Genomic DNA, 27490 nt, shown 5'->3' with positions numbered 1-27490 from the left:
GCCTTTTATCACTGTGTTGTGATAAGCTATACAGTGGTTTGCTTCTAACTGCTCGGGGACAGAGACTAGATTTACACTTTATATGGATAAGCTCAGAACCAGGCATGTAGCCTGGGGGGGGGGGCTTGAAGGGCTTCAGCCCCCCCTCCCCGAAATTCTCAGGGTGGTCCATGAGAAGGCCTTACATTTATTATTAAAACTGTTACGTTTATTCATATCATGATCTGATCACCATGCTCAATATATCCCATATGCATGGGGGTATTGGGATAACAATACAAAAGGCTTGCTAGGATAGATCCTCTCTCACTCTCTCAGACTTACCCCCCCCCCCCCGAACCAAAATCCCAGCCCCCCCGAATCAAAATGCTGGCTACGGGCCTGCTCAGAACTAATATATATAGTCAGTGTAGACCCTTATAATGTAGTTTAATTGAACTTCGTTATACAGATCTACACTGACCATATAGTGCAGTTCCAAACTGCATTATATGGCAGTGTAGATGCAGCCAGAGTCAGTATCCCGTAGGCTCCTGGCAAGTAACAAACTGATGGCTGTCATATGCATTGCTTTCCTCTGTTTGTGGAAACTGTGGCATATAATGTTGCCAACTTTATGGATCTGGTTCTCTGAAACCAATAGTTTGCTTGTTGAGAGAACCTACTTCAGGAGGACTATGTGCATTTTCGCACAGCCATATAGCCCAGATTATCAAGGCAGAAAATCCCACAATATTTGCTTTGAACTGGGTTATATGAGTCCACCCTGTCATATATCCCAGTTCGAAACAGATAATGTGGGATTTTATTCAGCTGTGTGGAATGAGCACCAGTCATGGCAATCCATAAAAGTGCCTAGCATAACCTAAAGCCAATATTCCATAACTGGATTTAGGATTTAGAATATACAGTCCTATTGATTCTACAGAGAGGCTTTGGGAGATTTGATGTTCTAGGTTGGTCATCCCTTATCCAGAATTCTGAAATCCAAGTACTTCAAAATGCAAAATTATTCATCAAGGTGGCTGAGATAATGACACCTTTGCATTTTCCAGTGGTTGAATTTACACAAACGCTGTTTCTTAAACAAAATTATTTAAAATATTGGAGCCCCCAGATGGCGTAGTGGACTAAGTGACTTGAAGGTTGGGTTGCTGACCTGAAAGCTGCCAGGTTCGAATCCCACCTGGGGAGAGTGTGGATGAGCTCCCTCTATCAGCTCCAGCTCCATGCGGGGACATGAGGGAAGCCTCCCACAAGGATGGTAAAAACATCAAAAAACATCTGGGCGTCCCCTGGGCAACATCCTTGCAGACGGCCAATTCTCTCACTCCAGAAGCAACTCCGGTTGCTCCTGACACAAAAAAAAATAATTTAAAATATTGTATGAAATTACCCTAAAGCTATGGTATATTGTATTATGTGCATTCATGCAAATACAGCTGTTCCAAAATAAAATAAAAAATCCAGAAAGTAAAACACTTCTGGTCCCAAGCGTTTCAGATAAGGGATACTCAACCAGTTGTTATCTCAGTTCTTTTAACAACTCCAAAATTTCAAAACTCTTTCTGCATAAAGAGTGATAAACTAGCAATGTGATCATTTATGAAGCAGATTAATGAATATTTTGGAGCCTGAGAATCATGGATAATGTTGTTAGTTCAGATGGTATATATGTACATGTGAGTGAATGAAATCTATATGCAGCTAATGACTGAATCAATATTTTCTTTTGGCCCTAATGTTTTAGAGTTCGACTGGCTTGTGTTTCTAGACGGGGACTTCCAACCCCAAGAAACAATGCTCAACCAGTCATTACTAGGGGAAAACATCACACTCACTCAAAGTCGAGTAAGCGTTCTAATGTCAGACCATTATGTTCTATGCATCATCTGACTCCTGGAGGGTTGGCACCACCTTCTCCACTTCTGACAAGGTTGCTATTAAATGTACAACCACAACATTTGTTTTCCGCCTTCCAGTTGTTAATGTAGTGGTCTGCTTTTTGGAGTACATGCGGTTCACTCACTCATTCTGGCACTCCAGTACAATCTGTTTCCCTCCCATGGTTATCTACACTTTTCTCATATCCTCTGCTCAATCTGTCTCTGCTACCTGAATTATACAACATAACTTTCAGCAGTAGTTAAAAATCTGCTTGTATTGTGTTGTTCCACACAGAATATTCCATTTTTCTTTTTACTTTTTTAAAATTGCAATACAACCAAAGCCTGTTCAATCTTTTTTAAATGGCATGTTCTCACATCATGCATTTTCTTCATACTAGGTATTGAGGTTGAAATCACCACGTAATTCTTGATTTCTTATTATGGTATAGATAGGATATCACACATACATGGAAGAGTGGATAGTATACCAAGAATAATGCCGGGACAAAGGGGACATTCCCCTCTTAGGAGATGCAAGTGATCATTTTTATTGACTTACCCTTGCTTCAGCTATGACCAATTTAATGTAGTAATTTCTCCTTCAGTGACACAATCTGCAGGCACTTGCAGATACGTGAAATATCTATGCAGTTTTCTGGAAACATTGAAAAGAGAAATACTAATTTAATCCGCTCAAGCCATGAAGTTAAAAGAGAACATGTTCATGTGAGGGAAATGCATGCAAACTAAAAACAACTTGCTAGAATCCTAACAGAGATGTCACAGCTAGTGGTGTCTGAACATTCTCTGACTCTTGATTTACAACAGTTTTCCTATATAATACTGTCTAGTTCTGTGACATTATCCTAACAGGTATCTTTATACAGGTAATGTATTGAAAGTACATGATTGCTTCCAGTTGAATGGGAAATTTAAAATTTCATTGGCGATACCTTGGATAGTTTTTAAATCCTGTTATTATGTCCTCCAAACTATTATAAGATATACATTGATAATGTTATAATTCTGATGTTAACCAGCATTTATATTTTAACAAAGGAAATCAGGAGAAGAGTGTATGTCATTTGTGCCCACAGGCTATTGTTTTTGATTATTGTGATCCAGTCTTGGATGGAGTAGACCAGCAGTCTGAATAAAAACGACATTGTGTTCTAGATTTGTACTAAAACATGTGGGTTTTTTTTACTGATTTTAGTAATTTGTAGTTGAGTGTATTGGTTTATTCTCCGTATAATGAATCAAAAGAAACTGTTTTAAAATGCTTTCTAAATTGTATGCACTTAAACATAATAAAAGAGTATGTTCTAAATAGGACAGATATTAGTAGGTTGTGACATATGTACAAAGACACAATCTTTATTCACCATTTTTAGATGTGATAACAATGGTATTTCATTTAGCATTAATAATGTCTCATGGTACCACTGTTTGTTACATAATCCCATTTAATCTTAATTCTGCTTGCAGAATGCACCAACCAGGAAGTCCCATGCAGTCATCTCCGGCAGACACGCCATTCAGCAGCCGTAGGGGGAGGCAGCTTCCACAAGTCCCTGTCAGGAGTGGCAGTATAGAGCAAGGTATCAAATAAGAAGTTGATCGTTCAAAATCTTAGACTCATTTTCCTCCTTCCTCTTCCTCTACAAAAACATCTCAATCTTGTTCATCAATGCTTTATGTATTTCTACAATAAAGCATTGCTTTATTGAATCATCAGTGCTTTATTACTTTCTACCAATAAAGCAATGCTGTTCTACAAAAGTGGATTGCAAGATAGCAACGAGCAGTTGAGTATAGCATAATTTTGTTTAAGAAGTATATCTTCTGTTTCTTGCTCATGTGTGCACATTAACATCTTTTTGTGCAGATAGTTATAGATATAGTTGTGATCTTGTGCATTCTTGGAAAAAGGCAGATTAAGATAATAAATATTAAAGCATCCTGTTTCTTCACTGATCATTAATTTTGTTTTGCAAACTGGAACTGATCTATTATAATTTGCTGACAGAAATGTGAATTATACAAATAATATCCCTTTCTGAGCATGTTGAAGGTCAAATACAAAAGTGGAAAAAAAGTAATATACAACCAAGGAAAACACAAGGGAATCAATAGCAACATATTACTGTAAAAATCTAAGGTGGCTGGGAGATACCGAATACTTCTAATTATCCAACAAGCAGTAACATCTATGTTTTCAATCATATTTACAACTTAATTGCCAGATTACAGAGGGGCAGGTGGAATTGCCTACTTGAATGGAACAAATGGATAGCTAGTTAGGCGTGCATTAGAAATCATACTTGTTGTTAAACTATTTATATTTTATTTACACAAAGTTAATTCAGGACTGAAAGAGCTAAGCAATACCTTACATCCTTTGACATATGAGTATGTGTTGAGAATGAGTTCAGTTGTGAATCAGAGCCATACATTACTGAATGAAGAAAATAAAATAGTTTACTGAATGATTACTAAATATTACAAAAAATAATAGTAACAACAGCAATAATAAAACAATAATACATGTTGACTTGTTCCACATTCCATACATTTATTTTCATCTGAGTAGATTTTATTTTATGCTTATCATTTTGATGCATAAAATATTTGCCCTTCTTGTTTCATATTATTGTAAAGTAGGGTCTCATTGATTTTTAAAGGTAAATTGCCATTTACCCAATTGTACTTTTTAGGAATATCACTCCTGTGGAAACTATGCAAGAGAATGAGGGGGAAGAGATATCTCTGTGGTTATTCATACATAAATTATTTGACTGAATATAATAAGAGTATTATGAATCAACCAAGATGGAGTATAGGTTGTGGCTTGAAGTACATTTTTTCATGGCTATGAAGAGTCTTTTATACAATATTTTATTACTGGATAACAAGTTGTAGTAATAACATCTGAATCCAAATGATATCAACACAACTTAGTAATGTTGATCATTCTTTTTAAAGCAATAAACCTAGAAAATTATATTGGTTTCAGTAATTAAGAAACAAAGCATGGTTGGCCTTAGAGTTGAAGACACTGAAATTGACATTTCTCATGTTGGTAGAATTTTAATCAGGTGAACCTGGGAGAAGATTTCCTGACTGTTTTCTGACAGTATTGACTTTCTGTTGTTGAAAGATGGCATTGTTTTATGACAAGGTTCTATTCATGTGGCACATCTTTACAACTGGTGGTAACACATGTGGATCTATACATCTAACTAGTACATTCCCTGTTTGCCTCACCTGCCTAGTAGACTCACAGTGTTATTACTAGTGAAAGTTAATAAACTGCAAATGTTAGTTTTCTATGGATGGAATCTATGATGAAACATGGAAGTGTCTAATTTAATTATTATATTGAAGATCATGAAAAATGTTCACCCTATTGTCGAAGGCTTTCATGGCCAAACTCACTGGGTTGCTGTAAGTTTTTTGGGCTGTATGGTCATGTTCCAGTAGGATTCTATCCTAATGCTTTGCCTGAATCTATTGCTGGCATCTTCAGAGGTTCTAATGTTCACCCTGTTTTCATGATCAGTTGTTTTTATCAATGCACCATTAATCCAACTGGATATATAAGTGTGATTTTGTTCAGCCATTCATTAAGCCAACAATGTTGAGATCTTCAAAGCAGAAAACAGATTTTAAGTATATATTTATCGCCTCTGATCTCAATGGAACAGGATTTTCCTGAGATATCTTTGTGGGCCAGGAATAATTTCTCCACAATTAAGAGGGGGAAAGTCATCAAATATCTGGCTAGTTGCAGTAACTATAACTGTTAGTATCAGATGTATGCATGTAAAGTATAGAAACTGAGAAATCTATGCATGGTTGAGGGGATATAAGTTTCAAGACATCCTTATATATAGATTCTATAGCAGCAGACCCATGCTAAAATCAAGGAGAAATTTAATCATATCTGAAAAGCTCAACAACTTCAGCACCAAATTATACAAACGTAATATTCAGGGTTTCATTAAGGCATGTCTATAAAGATGATGCCAGGATTACATGTTCATCTATTACTACAAGAATGGTTGATTTAGTATTTTTTTTTCCCATTACATTTCACTAAACATCTGAAAAAGAACAGTTTCATGTATAATTAATCGCAAATGTCACATTTTGGGATGCATAAAGAAACATGAACACAATGGTATAATGCTTCCATTGCACAAAACTGAAGAAACTGGTTCTTAAGTAACTTTTCTCTTGGCGAACGGGAACAAAAATGATGGGATGGACATCGAAATAGGCTAGGTTTTTGCACTAAGAGCAGCTATACTAATTCTTCTCACAGAAGAGTGTCATTGATGGTAAAATGTGGTCATAAGACATGAATTTCTTTGAATTAAATCTGTGATAAAGAATTGAGTAAATTGTTCAGTTTTGTGTCTCTGATTTTTGATCTAGTTTGACATTTGTAGTTCTTTGTAGCATACTGTAATATTTAACTCTGTAAAGATTGCATTATATCATGTCATATTCAAATAGAGTATGCATCCGACAGTGCAAGTATGAATCGTGGAGCTGAAAAATAGAGATTAGAGGTATTAAACACACGGAAGGGTTTAGAGAAAGTATGCCATTAAAAGTAGGGGATATGATTCTGTTATTACTCGTTATGGATCTCTGGACTTCTTTTGAACTTTTTGACCACCAAGATGTGATTGCAGATATTTGTAATACTAGGGTTCCACATTTTTACTTGTTATTTATACATTGACTTGATTTGAATTCCGACTAATTTTAATGGGATGTAAATGTATCATGTGAAGACTATAGTTTGTGTGCTTATGACAATTTCTTACTACTATCTCTTTCAAACATACTACTTCCCCCTGCATCAATATTATAGGATAATACTAAGAGGTTTTCAAACGTGTTTCTATAATGGTTTTGAATTATATGCGTTTAAACTTCTTGAGGTGTTAGCACACAAGCAAAAACTCAGTTATTGTACTAACATACCATTTGAAAAAGAATTATTTTTTGAAATATCATTCTTTTTGAACAGATGTATCATAACCAGTGAGTAAATTGATTCCGTATTATTCAAATCTGAACATTTTGTTGGAGTTTTATAGTTGTGTTTGTTGCAGATGATAACGATGACATGATAATTCCAAAAGATCATACATCAGTAACGGAAGAGTATTTGGTTCTTTGAGACCATGTAGCCACTTTCTAGGTGGCTACATAATCGTTTATATAGAAATATAAGGACATTGTATTGGTTTAGATATAAGAATAAGGATTCTTATAGGAATGTCTCAGGTTAGCCTCTTAATAGGAAAAATATTTTTTCTTGTTCAAATTCAAGTGTCTTTGTGTTAATTCTTTTATGGAATTTTACTCATTTAAAATAGTTGATTCTGATTTGGAGAGAGTGAAATGCAATTACCTATGGAACTACAATTGTTCAAAAACAATATGAGTAACCATATCTAAATAGTCTTCATTATAGATTTAAAACAGAAGAACTGTATTTTTTAAGATGACTTATTTCTTATTCACATCAATAAGTTGTTTAAATGCCTTTGGGAATTTTGTCTTCAGATTATACTAGCATTCATTGTTGGCATGGTATGGAAAACATCTAGGGGAAAACATAGATTCATTACACATATAGGTGCACTTATTTAACACATTTAAAGGTGGACGTGTGCTTTCAAAGAAGAAAAACATTAAATAACACTATTTCTAACTTTTCATTCATGGGTTTTGGAAGGGCATAGTATAAAGTATGATCATTGCTATTTAAAAAGTCATTAAATAGTTATACATCCATTCAGTCTTTTGTTAACATATTTCCATGGGCGCTTTACTCTTTGTGTGTGTGACTGTGTGCTTCCAATGTTTTGCAGTACAAGTTTTGCTTTAGTTGTGAAGTAAACTAGAGAGTGCTTTCTGAAATGGTCACATATTTGTTAATAATGGTCTAATTAAGTGCGATACGTGAGTACACTTTATATGGAAATGGATTGAAAGGACATATTTGCAGCAATGTGTGTTTTAAACTTATACATTAAAACACTTTATTTTTGTTTTAGTATGAGATTCTCAAATGATAGATGTGAAAAACTGAAAAGTGAAAACACATCTTTTCACACCCATGACCCTTTATACCAACTTGATTTCTTAAGTGCTTGACCTGTCATCAAGATGTACCTTCATTTTTTACAAACTTTAAACTTTGTTTTTTAAAAGTTACAGATCACAATCTACACCGGTATAGATACTCAGGTTTCTTTCCAGATCAAACAAATCTTTCTCCTTTTAGAGTAATGCTAACTGTACTTTGGAAGATGGTTACAATGGGTTTCAGCATGCTTAACACTGTATCTGCCTCAGACTTTATTACTTACCATGGTTTTGCCATCCAAGTTTTCTCATACTAATTTTATGCATGCTGCAACAATGCCAATAGTGTTTATCATTCTCATGTATAACACCTTTTTGTCTAACTTTAAATTTGCTGATTTCTTTCTTTTGTTCCCATCATTCCGTGCATTTTATTCATTGAAGAACAAGAAAGTTATAGCCCATCTTCAAAAGGTAAATATTCATGTCAATTTTACTAACACCTGTCATATTTTTTTACCTTTATTCTGCACTAATTTCACATCAATCCATTTTTATAGGTTACATTCAACTGAGTATGTACATCTGTAGAAAACATTGTTTCTCCTCACCTATATGTCTTTACATGGATAGAATAGGTTTTTCTTCTGATTTTGGTCCATTTTTAAAATATAACCTCTGACCCAAATTAAAACAGACACCGTTAAATGTATTTTTATTTACTACTATTGGTTAGCGTCATGCAGTAGACAATGAGTACGTGTCATATAGTACTCAGATCAGTATTAAGGACTGCTAGAAGAATCCATATGATGCACAATAAGTTGTCGTTGACTTCCTCCACCCTAAGCTTCTTCTTGGTATTCTCTTCAGTTTTCTTTTTTGGGTTGCATTAAGCAGCGATCCCCCTTCTTTCTGAATGAGTCAACTTTGGCTTTCTAATAGGTAACAAGCTAGGATAATAAACTAGTATGTGAACCTGGCTTATTTTTTCCTGATCTTTTCACCGACTTTCAACCCAGGTTTTCCAGTTTTATGCAAACCAGAAATGAAGCTGTGAATTCTTATGTGAGAGAGGGAAAAATTCAAAGTCATAGCTCTGTTAGTCTGAAATGTAATGGGTTTTGTAGCAGACTGAGATAATGACTCAGACTCAGATTCATGGTGTGGCCTAGAACAGCAGACAGATTGCATAGTCATGGTTCCAGGTGTTTGAGACTTCAATTCCCAGAAACCCTGTCCAACTTAGACAACTGTCAAAAATTCTGGGAGATTAAGTCCAAAACACTTGGTGGACTAAAGACTGTTAATTACTGCCATCTTTGATTCCAGTAATTCAATGTGTCCAGTAAGTAGTCATTGCGTCTAACAATGGGTTTTTGTGATATCTTGTGCCTTCTGTTCTCATTCATTCTCTCAGTCTACACAAATAATAATATTCTAAGTTCTAGTTGAACACATCATTAAAGCTCTTTCTATGGCTAGGCATGACTTATATGAAACTGGCAAGGACAGCCCTGTCATTGTGCAAAAAAAGAGAGAGAATTGCTGAAGTAGCAGATGCTGGAGAGGAGTAACAAATGCTGTGGTGTTTCAAGGGTGACCTGATTTCATATATTCTCTTCATAGTGGGGTGTAGCCAATGCAGTAGCACATGAGATGGAGTCATAAGGGACCCTTTCACACTGCAGAGTTATAGCGCTATGATTCCATTTTCACTTTCATGGCATCACCCAGTGAACTTATGACATTTGTAGTCTATTGGGGCAATAAAGCTTTCTAAGAATTCTAAAATCCCTCCCTATATTGTAAATCCAAGGATTCCATAGGATAAAACCATAGTAGTTAAAGTGGAATCATAGTGCAATAACCATAGAATGAGAACAGGCTTCAGAATTTGGTCCTGTTCTCTCCACATTTATTGTAAATACTGAACATGCAAGAAGAAAAGCATCGTTAGGAGATAAGACCAATTAACTACTAAAAATAATAGTCTTTTAAAGTGTTCATAGAAATGAATTGTGTGTGTATGTGTGTATGTAGTTAGTTAGTCATTAGACATGTGAGCGAAATCCGTGTGCAAAACAAGGAGCCCTCTTCCGACACGGAAATATGCTCGACATGAAAGCCTACTTTCGTGTTGACTCGAAATTGCCTCCTTGCCTGCATGTAGGCAGGCCTGGAGCTAGGCTGCAGGCAAGTTCCGGGCCTGCTTACAAGCACCACCACACCCACACTCTTAGTGTGGAGGGCATGTTTGGTGGCTGTCAGGGTCTGCAGGTGAGCTCTGGGCCTGCTTGCAGGCCCAGCCACACACACATTCTCAGAGGTGTGGAGGGCATGTTTGGTGACTGGTGCAAGCAGGCCCCACCACACACACACCAGCTGCCAAACACACCCTTCACACTCTTGAAGAGAGTGTGTATGGCAAGGCCTGCAAGAGGGCCTGGAGCTTGCCATCTGCAGGTGAACTCCAGGCCTACTTTCAGGCCTTGCCACACACACACTCTCCCAGAGTGTTGCAGGGTGTGTGTGGCAGCTGGCAAGGTGTGCAGGCAGGTCCAGAATCCACCTGCAGCTGAATGCCTTACTCCAGAGGAGCAATAGCAGATGCCAGCAGGTAAGAAGAACACCGGGAGGGGGAGGCAATGGGTGGGGAGCCCCCCCCCCATAATGGTCGAATTTTGGGGCCCCAATTCCGATTTCGGGAGGCTCTTGAAAACAGATCAGGGCACCGAACGAAAGCTGGGACATGAAACAGGGAAATGTTTACCCTGAAAACACAAGATTATTAGTCATCATATGATACACAAAAACAATTTCATCCGTCATATATGAGTCTCAAAGACACTGTGTATCAATTCTGATTTTTAAAAATCCCTTTCCTCTTGGTTCTCAAATAGTTGACATATATTTCTCCCATAGATTACTTTCAAACAAGAATGTAATTGAAAGATTGACACAACTAACATTTTGTTATCATCATTTTAGAATAAGTCTATAGGAAGTATGGATCTATAAGTGAAAGAGATTGACAGGAGTAAGATTAAATTAATGTATCAAGTTACCAAATTAAGCCACCCATAAAGAGATCACAAACACATTCTTATACTTGGAAGTCAGTCACAAGATTTCCAACTCAGTGAGACTTCTAGGATTGTAAAGAATATTTACAAATTATTGCCCTTAATTTAAAAGTGTGCCATCAGAATGGCATGTCCTAGTCCAGGCATGGACAAACTTCGGTTCTCCAGGTGTTTTGGACTTCAGCTCCTACAGTTCCTAATAGCCATTAAGCTGACTGGGATTTCTGGGAGTTGAAGTCCAAAACACCTGGAGGTCAGATGTTTGCCCATGCCTGTCCTAGTGTGTTAAAGTTCTTGGATTGAGGAGACACAAGTTCTAATTCCAGGTGACCACGGACTATCTCCACCTCTCGGAAACTTACTTTACAGGGTTGTTATGAGAATTAATAGCACTAACCAGTGCTGGCCCTGATTAGCTTCCAAGATCAGTTGCAATATGGTGCCTTTAGGGTGTTTAGGCCCAGACCTATATGTCCTGTAAAAATGAATAATATTGCAATGTCAAACGTCAGACAGCAAAACAATGGACTCAATAGTGCCTTAAATACCATTGAAGCATATGACTGCTTTGAAAAAGTACTATCGGGTTTTTTTATCCACTTCCCCTTTATTCCTATGGATCCAATACCATCTCTATGTACTTTGGAGGGAACTCTGCAAAACAGATCACAGTTTAGCATCCACCCCCCACCCCCAGATTAGATTGTACTCCAGATGTATACTACCCATTTAGGGAACTGGGAAAGGAGAAATCAATATCTAAATTGCTACAAATCTCCACCTATGTGCTAAAATTTCCCCCATATGGACCTATGCTATATGTTGTATTTTATGGTGGTTTGTGGAAATCATGCTTGGAGTTGAAGATAGATGAAAAATGATTGTGAGGAAATATTTATTGTTACCTTAAAAGTAATACATGCGGTGTTTCAGTGATTTTGGGCTCTAGTCTACGTTAGAGGGGTCATAGTAGCCTGTGAAAGTGATTGGAGCAATAATTATATACTGCATCAACATTTGGGAATATTCTTAAAGGTGGTATCTAAATGGGTTTTTGTAGTATTTGTGTCTAAAATTTGCTATAGCAACATATTGGAGATTTTAAGAAACTTGCACACATTGAGGGAATGTCAAATCCTAACATGACATGACATTTCAGGGGTCAACTTTATCATGAATTTACTGTCAGTTATACACATGGCTCCGTGCTGACGACTTTCCCACAATGTGGCATTCATAAGCATGACTATTGATCTAGCTGCTAAATTTGGCCATACTTTGTTGGTCAAGACCTCTCCTGGCTGACGTTTTGAAGGAAATGAGGGGTGTATGGGAGCTGAATCTGCCAACTAATGCATTTGTTGCCTCTGTCAAGGGAAGGGGTCAGTTGCTACATATACTAGTTCTTTCTTCTACCTGGATAGCTGTTTATAATGCTCCAGGCCCATGAAACTTGGGATCCAGGGCCATACTGAACAAGTCTGGTTCTATTTGGCAAACATACCTCAATTTCCCTTGGTCCTGAGGATGTTTTTCTCACCTATTTTCATAGCATGGTCCAGGAGTGAGGTACTTTTCACATCTGAGTTTTACCAGGAGCCATTTCTGCCAGAAACAGCACATGCAGCTTAAGACTCAGATAGGTTTGTCATCATGTATCTGGATGATTTCTTGATATATATACCGCAAACCAAAAAGTTCATGATGCCCAATAAAAGCTGCTCTCCAATGACTTCAAGAGCACAACTCCATGCCAAGATAGAAAAATATGCATTTCATCTCCCACCTATAGATTTCCTTGAGCACCAAATCTCTCTTAAAGAAATGGAGATTAATCTTTCCAAATTGTAGCAGTACACCCCTGATGACCTCCCAGAAACAAGTGGATCCAGTTATTTCTGGGCATTAGCATTATAACACTTTATCCCAGACTTCACAACATGTGTGCAACCTTAACTGAATTCCTGCAGGGAAAATTCAGTTTTACTGAGATCTAGCCATACAACATTTGAAAAATCAAAATGACTGTTTACATTAGAATCCGCTTTACTACATCCAGACTCCTGTTGAAGAAACTGTTGCCTCTGACCATAGGCAGTGCTTCTCCAACCCAAGATGTTGAAGAATCACTTTTTCCCTGTGCCTAAAACTGAAGAGTGCTGACACCCACATAACAGAACAATGCATTTGTTAGAAAGAACTCTTGTCAATCACCTAGAGAGACGATCATGAAGAGGGGAGTAGTGCCTTAATTCAGCCTCTAGAGTTGATCCATTTTGGCAAGGAAGAAGTAGTATGGATCTTACTCTCTCACAGAAAAGGCCTCCCTATAGCAAAATTCCTCTTCACCTATTTTTGTTTGGTTTGTTTCTTACATACAAGCTAAGATAGGGTGCTGAATTTCTACTGGGCATGGGTTGACATTTTCTACTTCCTCAAGTACAAGGATCTATTTTGAACATTCTAATTATGCAAATGTGATGCATTGTTACATTTTTCTTCAGCTGTGTTACATTTTTTTAAAAACACACACAGATTGCAACTGATTTGAGATTTAAAAACATAGAGCAGAATTTACAAATGCTGACCTAAGTTCAAACCTCTGCTTAGTCATTAAATTAAATATGTGACCATGGGCAATGACTACTTCTCAGTAAACCTATCTTACAGAGATGCTGTGGAGATTAAAATTCAGAAGAAAATTCAGAAGAAAACCATGTAAAATGAACATGCACATTCCAATAATAATAATAATAATAATAATAATAATAATAATAATAATAATAATAATAATAACAACTTTATTTTTATACCCCGCCCCATCTCCCCGAGGGACTCTGGGCGGCTTACATGGGGCCTAGCCCGATAAAACAATCAAATATCAATGATACAACAATAAAACAATTATACCAATAAAACATCAGTTATCAGTAAAACAATCGATAAAATCGACATAAAACATACAATATTAAAACAGGAGACTAGTTCATAAAACCCAGTACAGAATGTGCTGGAATGGGAAAGGTATTTCACGGTTGAAATGGACAATAAAGTGCAAAATAACATTGGCAACACCTCAAGAATGGGGCTATTATAAAATGGGCAGAAACAACAAATTAAGTATCAAAGGCCTTTTGGAAGAGCCAGGTTTTGAAGCTCCTTCGGAAGGAGAGGAGGGTAGGGGCCTGCCTGATCTCTCTAGGAAGCGAGTTCCTAGTGTAGTCTAAATAAAAAGAAACCATAATATCTACATTTTTTCATTACCAGTTACTTCCAATGATGATCTCAACAGATCTCTATTTTTTATCATTAGGTTTTCACTGATAGCAAAAAGATAGAGGTCCATGAAAATACCACTGGAGATTTCAGAGCAAACATCACCTGATTCACATGCCCAGGTGCCAAGGATAATAAGGACAAACAGCACTGATTAAAGTGAGGGTTGGAGCATGGTCTGATTTTTTTTTTTTTAGAAATATAGAAAAGATGTACTAAAACTAGAAAACAGTCTACTGTCTTTCATCTATTTATCTTTTCATTAGCCCATTTACAGTGGAGGTCAGTTTTACCACTCAACTGCTATTTAAAATTCCATTGTTGCATACCTGACTAATTCAATCTTCTCATCTCAACCATGTGTATAAATATCTGCCCATTTGATGAAGTGTGTTACAATCTGGAAAACTTACACCAAATAAAACATGATAGTAATGAAGGGTAAATACTGTTGGATAGATACTAGTTTTTGTTATTTTTTTGCTGCAGATCTAGCAAAGGAATCCCCTTAATAACTTTGAAAGGTATTGCTTATTGTAAGGGGAACAGAAATTATTCCTTGCCTTCCCTTATGACACTACATCTTCTTCCCATTGTACATTGCCCCTCACCTTGCCCATTTCTCTTGCTCCCTGTACATTGCCACTGCATGTCTCACAGCCCCTTCTCTCTTTCCTTCTCCCTTTCTTGCATCACTCTCCCTTCAGCCCCCTCTCTCATCTCACTTTGTTTCCTAGAACTGCATCCTGCCTCAACTTTTTGCACTTTACCAGTCAGACTGCTCATTCTCCCTTCCCTCTCCCTCTCTCCCCTAGCCTCCCCTCTGACCCTCACAATGTATCCCTTGCATATTGAACTCTGCTACTCAGAGCACTCACTGTCCCATCTCTCCTATTTCATTCTTGGATCCACCTTGATGCTTCAATACAGGGCTGGCCCCACCATAGAGGCCACATGAGGCGGCCGCCTCGGGCGCAGGTCCCCGGGGGGCACCGTCAGGCTTCCCCCGCCCCTGCGGGGGGCACTTTTCCCCACCCCCTGCGCGGCGCTGACGGGAGGGGCGCTTTTCTCCACCCCCGCTTAATATTTTAAATTATCTCCAGCTGGCCCTGCTTCAATATGTATTTATCCATTGCAGTCCTACCTACTTCTCCCACTCGGCTGCTCTCTTTGTTACTCCTGTTCATCTTTAATTGAGCTCTTGTGAAACAGCTCTGCTGTCAGACCCCAGGCAGCAGGGCACCAAGAACCATACACGGAGGCCAATCTCTATCTAATATCTTTATTAAGGAAATATATAATAGTAATAAAAACAAGTGAAGAATATAGTTCAGAAGCAGACCTTTCAAATGAGGTCAAATATAGTCCAAAATGTATTGTCCAATAAATGATATTAGAGTTCAAAGTTTTAATCCAATACCGAAACACACACTATTGCCAAGCAATAGTGTGGGGAAATGCCAGAGTCTTAGAAGTCCAAGGAAGCTTGACAACAAGGCTGGAAATAGTCTTGGTTCTTTAACAAGGTCCGTGACTAGAAACAAGGCAAACAGTGAATCTTGGAACAAGGTCCGTGACTAGAAACAAGGCAAACAGTGAATCTTGGAACAAGGTCCGTGGATAACAGCAAGGCAAGACAGTACTTGAATTCTTGATCCGGGAAGCAAGGAACTGGGGTTACGAAGTCCACACACGATCTCACTCCTGAAGCAGCTCTGTTGACTCCGCAAAGATTCTCCCGCGTCAGGCACCTATATTGGGTCTCGTTTTCCCGCCAACAACCTCTTTCCCTAGAGAACGGGAAGCGAAACCCAACTTTGTCCAGATGCAAGACTCCTTAGAATTTCCCAAGGGAAGCAGGTCTAATCAGCCTGTTGTTTGGCTGCAATCCGTAAACTCCTGCGATTCTGTTCCCTGACTCCTCTGTCAGCACAATAGGATTCTCTCCTAGGGAACGGAGGCGAGGAATGTCCAAGGTCTGTTTTACTGAATTCTTGGGTACAAACATCAACATCCGGCAGGTGAAAAGACTCCGGCTCTTGTTGAACCGGCGAAAACCCCATGTTTTCGTCTTCATCTGCCTCGATGGCACTAGGAACAGGACTACAAGGCCCATGAGGCATCACATCTGCTTTGCTTCTTGAAGCCCACCCATCCCATGCTCACTCCTCCTGCCTTGCTCGCTTGTCCTTGCATTCTTGTAGTGCCTCTGTCCTGTTCTTCCTCTGCTCTATTACTCTCACTGCTTGCTCTGCTGTTGCTACTACTACTACAACATTTAATTATGGTCCAAAGAGCTTTATTGCACCATAGGTGTACACGGTATGCAGATTAATGAGATTAACAACACACAAATGGGCAAAATTCACAACAGTTAAAATTGCTTTAAAAACATGTTGGCTAAAACATAGGTAAAAGACTACAAGAAATGTCAGCATGTCTCACCCTGTGTCTAAAATTGGGTATTGTCTAATCCTGGCTGCCTCTTAAAGAAACTTGGTAACCGCCAAGGTCACATGGGGAAGGGCATCACCAAGTAAAAACTTCACATAAAATTTCACCAGACTAGCTAGTTTCTTAGTAGGGGGTTGATTATGTGAGCTTGGACCTGTTCATAAAAACTGCATGACAGTAGAATGTAGTAGATGTATTGTACTTCCTGTTTGTTGCATGGGCAATCTTTCATTATATGGGATACCCAAAAATCTCCACAAGTACATTACACCTTGCTTCAGAAAATAGCCAACGGAATTTGGCCACCTTCAAGTTCTTTAGATAGTTTGCTGCATGGAAAGGCCCAACATAATGTATGGACAGGGCACTAGGGGATCATGATACATAAGAACGAGAGCGTAGATCACAAAAGGCAGTGTCCCCCAGCCTCTGTTTGATTGATTTGAGAGCCATGTCAAAACCCAGATGAGTTAGGAGGGATGCGGAAAGGCTGATGGAGGAGGTTTCTCAGAATTGTTATTAAACCAACTGCTTATATACTCATCCTGAGCTAAGTGGTGAATTAGACTGGATCCTAAACTAAAAACTCTGATTTTGAGCCAGTATTTAAGTGCCCACCACTAAAGGCTGTTGCTACTACTCCCTTCCTCACTTCTCCTTACACTTTCAAAATACATCTGTCCCACACTTCTCTTACTGGCTTTCTTACAGTTGGCTACTTCCTTTTTGTTTCTCCTTGCGTCTTCACAATGCATACCATACTTCCCATTGCTCTTTCTGTTGTCCCCTTTGCTCCCTCATTTGTCTTTCCTTTTACCCTCACAACCCACTCCTCCCTTTCTTTTTGTATTCTTCTGCTCTCACTGCTGAATTTTCCATCACCTTCCCTCCCTCCCTCCTTGTCTTGTATCTTCACAATGCAGCTGAATTCTCACTGCATCGCCTTCCTGCATGACCAGTCAAGAAAGACAGGGACCAAAAGGACAAGTTGTCTTCCTTACTCTTCCTAGCAGTTTATCCCTATCTGCTGTACTCACCAACTGAAACTAACTCAGTTTAATCTTACAGAGTTGCTGATACCGCATTATCAACTTCTGCTATGACAAGTGCATTTAAGTCAGCTCTTATCCAAGAGATCTCATCTAATTTCAAGCTCTACTGTTTTTTTTTACCCAGCACAATCTGTGAGATATGCACAACGCGTAATGCCTCTTTACATGAACAAATTCTCGATGAACAAAGAAAAAAAAAAGTGAACTCCTGGTTCAACTCCAGGTTCTGTTTCCCAGATTAGGGTTGTATTTCAGTGACTGCAGTGTTGTAGCTGTGGATTTGGTCTTAAGTTCGGACATTGCCCCTAAATAAGAATTCTGTCCCCAATGAAATTTGTCTTCAGTCCTGCATAGCACAGAATGAAACCTTGAAATCTAGTCACACATATATCCCTTACCATTGCTGTGTTCACATTCCCTTGATAATGTTGCCTGTCCTATTTTTCTGGAGGCCTAAACTTCATTTCTGTTATGCTAAACTGAAGTTCTAGGTTATGGATGAGTCCTGACATGCTTTACAGAAACTTGGCTTGGGAGACAATAATGGTTCAACATGAGATGAGACACTCCCAGCTGGATACTGGATATTACAGAAGAATAGCTATAAAGGCATCTTAACCTGATCAGGTTACCTATTAGGGAACTGAATCAGATTGAATGCCTGCACATGAGTCTGAAATAGGCAAAAACTAAACAAAATTGTATTGCTCTTGTGTTCTTCTTGACATATGTGAGCCTCATATTTTTCAGCTGGAAAACAAAGAACAGTGACTAATAAATAAAGGAATACTATCAGCAATTTAGCTTATACTGTGTAAACCTAGGTATGTATACTTTATTGTAACTGGAAAAATCTCTGCCTCGATCAAAATCTGAAAACAAAGAAAAATGCATTTCTCCCGCATTCCACTGCACCTGCAGTTGACATTATTTTATGCTGGAATCCAGAAAAGTTGCTTTGAGGGGAAAAATTCTCAGAAGTCCATTGAGATTCCTAGAATTACTCCATATCATACTCTTGGTTTTGTGTGATATGAAAATGTTCTCAGATTTCAATGAAGTCTATGAATGTACACATTTTAACATTTGTGGCCTGACTATACCTTAACCATTTCTAGTTCAGACTTTTCTAATAATCAGAATGCCATGGTGTATGTATATATCAAATTTCAAATTGCTTTCAGTTTGAAGGCATGTTTGAGTCCACTTGTCCTCAATATGTACACTGGGCCTGCTGTGTCCTTGGGTTCTGAGATTGTGTGGATATGGAAGCAGGCATACCCCATATTACCCCATATTATTACTCCTCATATTATTAAGTGGCACTTCAGCATATATTTGTTCACATCACATCACAATGAATATGATTCATGATGATCCATGATTGCTTAATTGCATATCCAGAGGGGCACTGTATATCAGATGGTCTTAGGGAGCATCTTCATTGGAGAATCAATGTAGTTTGACAGCCCTTTAATATCCACGGCTCAATGGGAATTGTAATTTGGTGAGAGACCTGTACTCTTGGACAGAAAGGGCTAAAATCCTTGTAAAACTGCAGCCCTAATTTTTTTTTTGTGTCAGGAGCAACTTGAGTTGCTTCTGGAGTGAGAGAATTGGCCGTCTGCAAGGACATTGCCCAGGGGACGCCCGGATGTTTTGATGTTTTTACCATCCTTGTGGGAGGCTTCTCTCATGTCCCCGCTTGGAGCTGGAGCTGATAGAGGGAGCTCATCCGCACTCTCCCCAGGTGGGATTCGAACCTGGCAGCTTTCAGGTCAGCAACCCAACCTTCAAGTCACTTAGTCCACTACGCCATCTGGGGGCTCCGCAGCCCTAATAATTCTGTAGCATTGAGCCATGACAATTAAAGTTGTGTCAAACTGCATTCATTCTACAATGTAGATGCACAATTAGTTTCTTTTTCAGATTTTTGAATTTTTTAGTAATGGAGATATTTTGAACTAATTTTCAATACTTTTTTCAACATAAAATATTGTAACCATTTTAGTACACCGCATCAGTGATTTCCCTGTGTTGTTTATCTATACATACCGGCAAAACTTGTGAAAATTGGCTTTTGTCTCACCACTCCCAGAAACTACTAACCCAGGACAATTATGGAAACAATAGTAAAAAAAATGTTTCCGAGTTCTATATGCAAATATATACATACACACAATAATTCAGTTTAGGAATTCTTTATAATCTGATGCCATGCGCCAGTGCTCTCCTCCACCCTAATTGACAACAGATGCTGGATTGAGCTGTTCATAACTGCTATCCTGTAAAGATACACTAGTGTTTTAGTCCCTTTGAACATAGTGGATCTTTGAAGAGATTTGAAGCCATGAGGGTGAGGGAAACTGGAAAGCCTAGGCAAACAAAAAAAATATTTTTTACTTCCTCCACACACAAATGAGAGGAATCTTTTTTAGGAGTAGGGGAAAGCAGGGCACCCCATTCTTCATACCTCTAACCTTACATTCTGAGAATTGCTTGTACAATAGAGCTGAACTGAGTGGAATAGTATGGTAAATTTGGAAGATATATAGCAAATAATGGTTTTGCCGTTTTTGAGGTTAGCTTCATATGGATCTCTGTGTGTATTTGTTTACATTAGAAAACAATGCATTGTTTAAGATCTTTAATACTGAAATAGCAATTCACTTTAAATAATTCATTGATATATACCTAAATATATTTTCATTTCACCCATTTGCTGAAATCTGGAAAGCTTCTGTGCCATAATGAGGGGGAAATAACATTGTAAGCCTTTCCAAAAACCTCTTGCTGTCCTAAACCTGCCCATCCCTCTTGGTGTTCCTAGCTCTTTTTCTGGGATGGATTCACAGTGCTACCCTCTTTGTTGCCTTCCAAACCCCCTGAAAGCCTTTATTCCACTGGTTTAAACCAGTGAATCCTCTTTCACAGTTGTAGCTACCTTTTATTGATCTGTAACTGCATTGCCCTACATCCACCCTTTTCTCTGTTATATCCTTCCCCTTTCTTCATTTTTTTCCATTTTAAACTGTAGTTTGTAAGTTCCTTGGGACAGCAACTTGTTAATTTTTAAAAAATGATTTCACTATTGAGACTTTAGCAGAGTCAATGTACACTAATGGCATTGCACAAGTACCTACCTTGACCCCCTCTGTTGGTAAGCTAAAAATAGAATAAATAATAAATAATACATAAACAGTGCTGAACATTTGGGGGGGGGGGTGTTGGAACCTATATCTACCACACTTGCAAATATCAAATAATGTTCTTTTGAATGGGATAACAACATTCCTTTGAAAGTTAAGTGGGACATTTCGAATATAAAGATATTAGAAGTTATGAATGTGCAACCTAGAGATACACATTTATAAACTTTGGTACTCGGGATCACTACATATTCCCTAGTTTAGGGAACATGTATATTTTCTGTCCCAATATGGATATATACGAAATTTCAAAACATGTCAGACAAGGATTTCAATCTAATTCCCAGATGATATCTGTTATTAGCAAGCCTATATTTTTGTGTTCATGTTCTCTTTGTTTTGTTCATTCAGTACTTCTTGTAAAGGCTCAAAGTTGCATCTAAGCAATTTGTTATTTTAAAAATGTTTACGTATCTTTTTAATAGGCTTCCATTATGTGTTTTACAGCTAATTTAGTAGTGGAAGAGAGAACAAGACAGATGAAAATGAAAATGCACCGTTATAATCAGACAACAGGGTCTGGTTCTAGTCAAGAACTGGAACGTGAGCAATATTCCAAGGTAAAGAGAGTATTAAAATATATGATAATGTTTTAGAAAGATGAAGGTTACATATGAATGTTAAAGATGTAGCTCAAAGCTACCTAAAAAATGCCATTTGAAATCATTACAGATCCTGATTTTCTCTTGTGGCCAGGAATTAGACTGGAAATAGTAATCTTTCTAGTTCTATAGTAAAAACTCAATATTCTGGGAAGCCTGAGAATTCACTGAGAAAGTGTGTGATTTCTGACATTTCAACCAAGAATCAAGATTAAAAAACACTAGTTGATTGCATATCTGGTTTCCATGTATACTATGTAATATCATACTCTGCTTTTACTGTGGTAACTACACATCAACCATATGGAACATTTTTATCAGCTTTCTTTGGAAATTGTACCAAAAATGTGGAGGATGTTGAAGGTGATCTCTTGTTTATTCTTACTTCTTCAACAGAAGGGAAAGGACCTCTTAACACTGGGAAAAAATTCCCCATTTTGATGCTTTATTTCGCGGCTTGGACAGGGCCTTTCATGCACCATCGAACAACATCAGGCAGACCTGGCCCACTTTCCTCCCAAAGTGGAGACGAAATGCCAAAGACACCTGTTATCCATAACTGGAAGGAAAGTGTTGTTCAGGTTGCTCCAATGGAGCTACCTGCACTTTCCTCCCCAAATACCCATGTGATAGCAGAAAAGGTGGCAGGGCAACACGTGTTGCTGCCCTTTCTGCCATCTGATAGGGAGAAGGAAAGGGTACCAATGCAAAGAGTACCATCTGATGGAAAGGAGGGAGGGGCACGAGCCACCCTGCGTGCCTTCCCTTTTGCCATCAAAAGTTGGCGAAATGGCATTGTCCGAAAGGGCCATGTGATAAAGTTGTAGGTGTACTGTGAGGTATGATGTTTCAGATGTTTTCAATACCTTTCTAATGGTAAAAAACAAGAGGACATTAGCACCTTTGAAACTTACTGGGAAACAGAAATTTTTAGCACAAGCTTTCTTGGTTCATTTAATCAGATGCAATCCTGATCATTAGGAAGCTAGACTGGAATGCTCCTTCCTGGTCCCTTTAAAAAATTATATAAGGAACCACTTTTTTGTAGTTGCCCACCTACAGCTTGAGACAGAAACAGTATTACCTCTGAGAAGCACTTTGTCTTCATCAGGAGAACTTCTAAATACTCTCTAGGAAACATGCTTTGGGCATTCTTAGTCAAAATAATAATAATAATCATCATCATCATCATCATCTTTGAAATCATCTTCCAAATAAATTAATCTTTGGTAGCTGGGAGGAGGGGGGCACATTTGGCTTAAGGGTAACGCAATGCCCACCGTATGTTCCCAAAAAAAATAACAAACATTAGAACAATAGTTGTGGGGCCCTTTCCTTTGTTAAAGAAAGGAAAGATCAGAATCTTTTTGTTTGTGTTTATTGACTCTTTAATGAAACACAGCCCCTACTGTACATAAAGATCCTCTTTTCTCTGAATTTGTACATATATTCAATCCATAACTAGGTTTAGAATTAAACTTTATATTATGTGTAATTACATGAAGAAAACTATCATTCTGAACTTTTCTTTTCAGTGTTATATTTTTGCACAACACAGACCAAGGAGTGAATGAAGGTTTCCACCTGTTTTTAAAGAATTCTGAAGCCTTTTTGAGATCTGTATTAATAAACTGAGACAGTGTGGTGTAATGGTTTGAGTGTTGGATCTGGATTTGAATCCCCACTTGATCATGGAAACACACCTGGTAACCTTGGGCAAATCACACTTTCTTGCCCTCAGCACTTGCCACAAGCAGGTCTTGAACTCAATACCATCCTCTCACTTGTAATTCTCAACAAGTGATATGCAGAGTAAGGTTGTAGAGAATATTTCCCCTATTTCTCATTTTTAATGTCAGAAGAGTCTTGACAACCTTGTCAACTGTCACAAAATTTTCCTCCTCCTGCACAAGAATGCAAGTTATGAAAGACACGTGCAGATCTCTGGAATTTGATCAGCAATCCTCTCTGTGCTAAGCCAATCTTGTTCTACTTTCTTAAGAAAAACACTATTGTGAAGCAAGCACTAAAATTTATTTCCATTTTTCTCTGTGTGGAGGAAATAATTGAGATGTTTCATTTCTCACATGAGAACAAGACAAGAAATCCTTATTTCTCTAACAGAGAGCCAAACTTCCTCTGATGCTTGTGCAAGAAATAATATATTGCCATCATGGTAACTAGCTGAAAAGTTCTTAATCTACAGTACACTGCAGTGAATCCACCTACGGAGTTAAATAGCTGTTGGGTTATGTTTCTTTTCCAAATATCTGCTCTCACATAGAGAAAAAGTTACATGTCAGCTTTAGTAATGACTTAGATATTGCTATAGCACATGATCATAATAAAACTTTATTTATACCCCACCACTCGGCGTGGCTTACAACGCACTCAAAGATGCAAACACAAAAATACAAAAATTGCAGAAACAATAACATAAAAGAGTAACAGCCAACATAAATATCTCACTTCACAAAACTCCCTGGTTAAAATCAGTAAAATACAGCAATAGCTGCAGGTATAAAACAACAATAATCAATCTCGGTCATGTAAAGTGTTTGGCGAGTTTATGGGTCTTCACGTATATGCTGTCATGATGTATGATAGCATATCATAAATACAAGCTTTCATTTTCCAGTTGATGCTTGAATTAAACAAAAGCAAAATATTATTTTTCTTGGTTATAAATTCTTCTTGTTCAACCACAGTTATGAAGTTACTGCAGTTGTTGAAACTGTCACATGTGAAATCACAAAAATGTTCCCTAAGGAAGTGCTTAAGTTTATCATTGCTGCCATGTGAGACTGGGAATGTTATGTATACTCATGCATAAGTCTAGAAATTTTAATCAAAAATCAATTTAAAAAACCTGTGTCAACATCCACCGGTCAATATACGTAATATACAGTAGAGTCTCACTAATCCAAGCCTCGCTTATCCAAGCCTCTGGATAATCCAAGCCATTTTTGTAGTCAATGTTTCCAATAAATCGTGATATGTTGGTGCTAAATTCATAAATACAGTAATTACAACATAACATTACTGCGTATTGAACTACTTTTTCTGTCAAATTTGTTGTATAACATGAAGTTTTGGTGCTTAATTTGTAAAATCATAACCTAATTTGATGTTTAATAAGCTTTTCCTTGATCAGTCCTTATAATCCAAGATATTCGCTTATCCAAGCTTCTGCCGGCCCGTTTAGCTTGGATTAGTGAGACTCTACTGTACTTCCACTTTTATCAAAAAGTGAGTAGAGCAGCAAAGGGCAAAACTTGATCGATTTCTGCGTAACCTAAAAGAAGCAGTGACTCCCTTATGCTCTGTGCCGTGGTGCCACATCTGGCCTTTTTGAATGGATGAATGGGGAAATGGCAGGGGCAGCCAGGAACAGTTCATCTCCTAAGGCAGCACTGGTGACTTCCCCTCTCCACAGAATGATTCTTGGCGTATCTATAGGTTTAATCAAAATGCATAATTTTGACCAAAACCTTTCCTTGACTTATATGTCAGGTCAACCTGTACACAAGTATATATAATTGAACATAACTTTCCCTGTCTTCCTTATTTTTCCATATTCCCCCAATTTCACCTGGAAAAAAATGATAATATTGGCAGGTTTCTAATCTTTCTAATCTTGTATCTATTGATTTGGTTCTTTTGTTAAAAATAAGTCATACAATACACACACACACACACTTTCTTTTTTTTTGAAGTACCGTAGTGAAATTTCCTAGATTTTTTCTTTACTCTGATGAAGCTAATGATGTTATTCTTCCCTGACTTTAAGGAAATTAATACAAATTTGTCAGATTTGTATGAAAAACTATAAACATTATAAATACCCAAAATGTTGTTGATTGCAAGGCTCTGTAAAACAAGTCTTTGAAGAATGTATTATTATTTATTTATTTAAAACATTTGTATTCTGTCCCTGAGTCCCGAAGGGGACTCAGGGTGGAGCACAACATATACGGCAAACATTCAATGCCGGAAAATTAAATAAGTTATAAATACATAAACATTAAAACAGTTATCTCCACCTAAAATCAATGTTTAAAAGAACTCAGCTTGTTGATGTCAAAAGCATGTAGTCATCAGTTCCATGGTGATGGGCATCAATGGCAAATCCAGTTGCCATTGTGCCACCAGGTGCAATTCTTTGTATCATGATGTAGATATCAAGAATTCCATGAAGAACATGAATGGATGGAGGTAAAATGGTATTTTTGGGCACCTGGTTTTATGTTTCTAAATGGTGTTTTGTGACAATAAGGGCCCTTTGAATCTGGCTTGGCAGTACATTGGTTGCCATTAGAACACTTTCAGCAAAGTTTTATATGTATGGAGTAAGGCTTCTGTTTAGAAAAAAATCTTTAGAGTAGAAACATAAAAAAGATTTCAATGTAATTTAATGTAATTTATAAAGATTAAAATGCTGTTGATATTGCAACATTCAATATCTAGATTTAAAGAACAGTGAGTCAATGCTGATGGTGAGAATGGCACTAGTTACTGCAGTGCTTCTATTTAAAACTATACTGCATGTCAATATTTTCTTTTAATAAAAAACATAACTTTATTAGAGTCTTTTCTGAGTAGAGAATCATTTGAAATTCAAATCATATAGGAAGGAGAACATTTGTCATAAAAGTAGACATTTCTGAGTAAATTTGTATTGTAGAACAACTCACTAAAGGAGACATCATCTTCAAACCTTTGCTTTTCCAACAAAAATTAATTTAAAAGAGTTCTCTATGTTGTTACTGTTATTTGTGCCATTATGATTTCATTTTTACACTGGAACAATGCAACTCACGTTTTCCTTTTTAATCTTTAGTATGATATTCAAGCAGATCAGTACCGAAGTTGTGATAACGTCTCTGCCAAGTCATCAGATAGTGATGTCAGTGATGTGTCAGCTATTTCCCGTACCAGTAGTGCCTCCCGCCTCAGCAGCACAAGCTTTATGTCAGAGCAATCCGAGCGCCCTAGGGGCAGAATCAGGTGAGTTTGCAACACTGTCTTAAAACAGCCCTTTCTTCTCCAGTGAAACTTATATTATATATGCAAATGGTCATTCTTAGCTGCCAAAACCAAAATAAATGAATGAACAAATAAAGAAGAGTAAGACAACAACAAACTTAGGACTCTTAATCTATATATAAAAGGATAAAAAAATTTCGGCCTAGGACAAAACAACAAAGGTACACATCCCAGAAACACTAAACTTGGCAACACAACCCCTCATCCATGCCTCTACGTTCATACAACAAAAATAAAAGAAAAATAAAGTCCTAATTAGTGGGAAAGGAATAATTGTTTTTTATCCAATTGCTGCCAGTTAGAAGGCTAAACTCTGCCCACTTGGTCTCCTAGCAACCCGCTCAGCCCAAGGGACAGGCACAGTTAGGCCTCAGGCCTCTTCCACACTGCCTATAAGATACAGATTATCTGATTTTAACTGGATTATATGGCAGTGTTGACTCAAGGCCCTTCCACATAGCTATATTACCCATTTATAATCTTATATTATCTGCTTTGAACTGGATTATCTTGAGTCCACACTGCCAGATAATTCACTTCAGTGTGCATTTTATACAGCTGTGTAGAAGGGGCCTCATATAATCCAGTTCTAAGCAGATAATATAAGATTATAAATATACAGTAGAGTCTCACTTATCCAACATGAACAGGCCAGCAGAACGTTGGATAAGTGAATATGTTGGATAATAAGAAGAGATTCAGGAAAAGCCAATTAAACATCAAATTAGGTAATGATTATACAAATTAAGCACCAAAATCATGTTA

At 37.7% G+C, this 27490-nt stretch overlaps 1 protein-coding gene across 50 annotated transcripts in view; it reads left to right on the top strand.

Annotated features, from left to right (window-relative positions):
* rims1 (regulating synaptic membrane exocytosis 1) overlaps window positions 1-27490 on the top strand; it is a 333818-nt gene that overhangs the window by 254461 nt on the left and 51867 nt on the right. For 30 of the 50 annotated variants that reach the window (XM_062981722.1, XM_062981731.1, XM_062981747.1 and 27 more), the window contains 4 exons: window positions 3378-3490; window positions 8445-8474; window positions 21525-21637; window positions 26520-26686. In XM_062981722.1, the coding sequence (XP_062837792.1) occupies window positions 3378-3490; window positions 8445-8474; window positions 21525-21637; window positions 26520-26686 (423 nt within the window). Of the gene's footprint in view, window positions 1-1750; window positions 1937-3377; window positions 3491-8444; window positions 8475-21524; window positions 21638-26519; window positions 26687-27490 lie in introns of all 50 variants that reach the window. The other 20 variants (XM_062981742.1, XM_062981882.1, XM_062981805.1 and 17 more) reach the window with 3 other exon arrangements.

The sequence above is a fragment of the Anolis carolinensis genome, chromosome 1 (genome assembly GCF_035594765.1).
Source record: "Anolis carolinensis isolate JA03-04 chromosome 1, rAnoCar3.1.pri, whole genome shotgun sequence".
Taxonomy (NCBI): Eukaryota; Metazoa; Chordata; class Lepidosauria; order Squamata; family Dactyloidae; genus Anolis; species Anolis carolinensis.
This window is presented reverse-complemented; position numbering and strand designations above follow the sequence as displayed.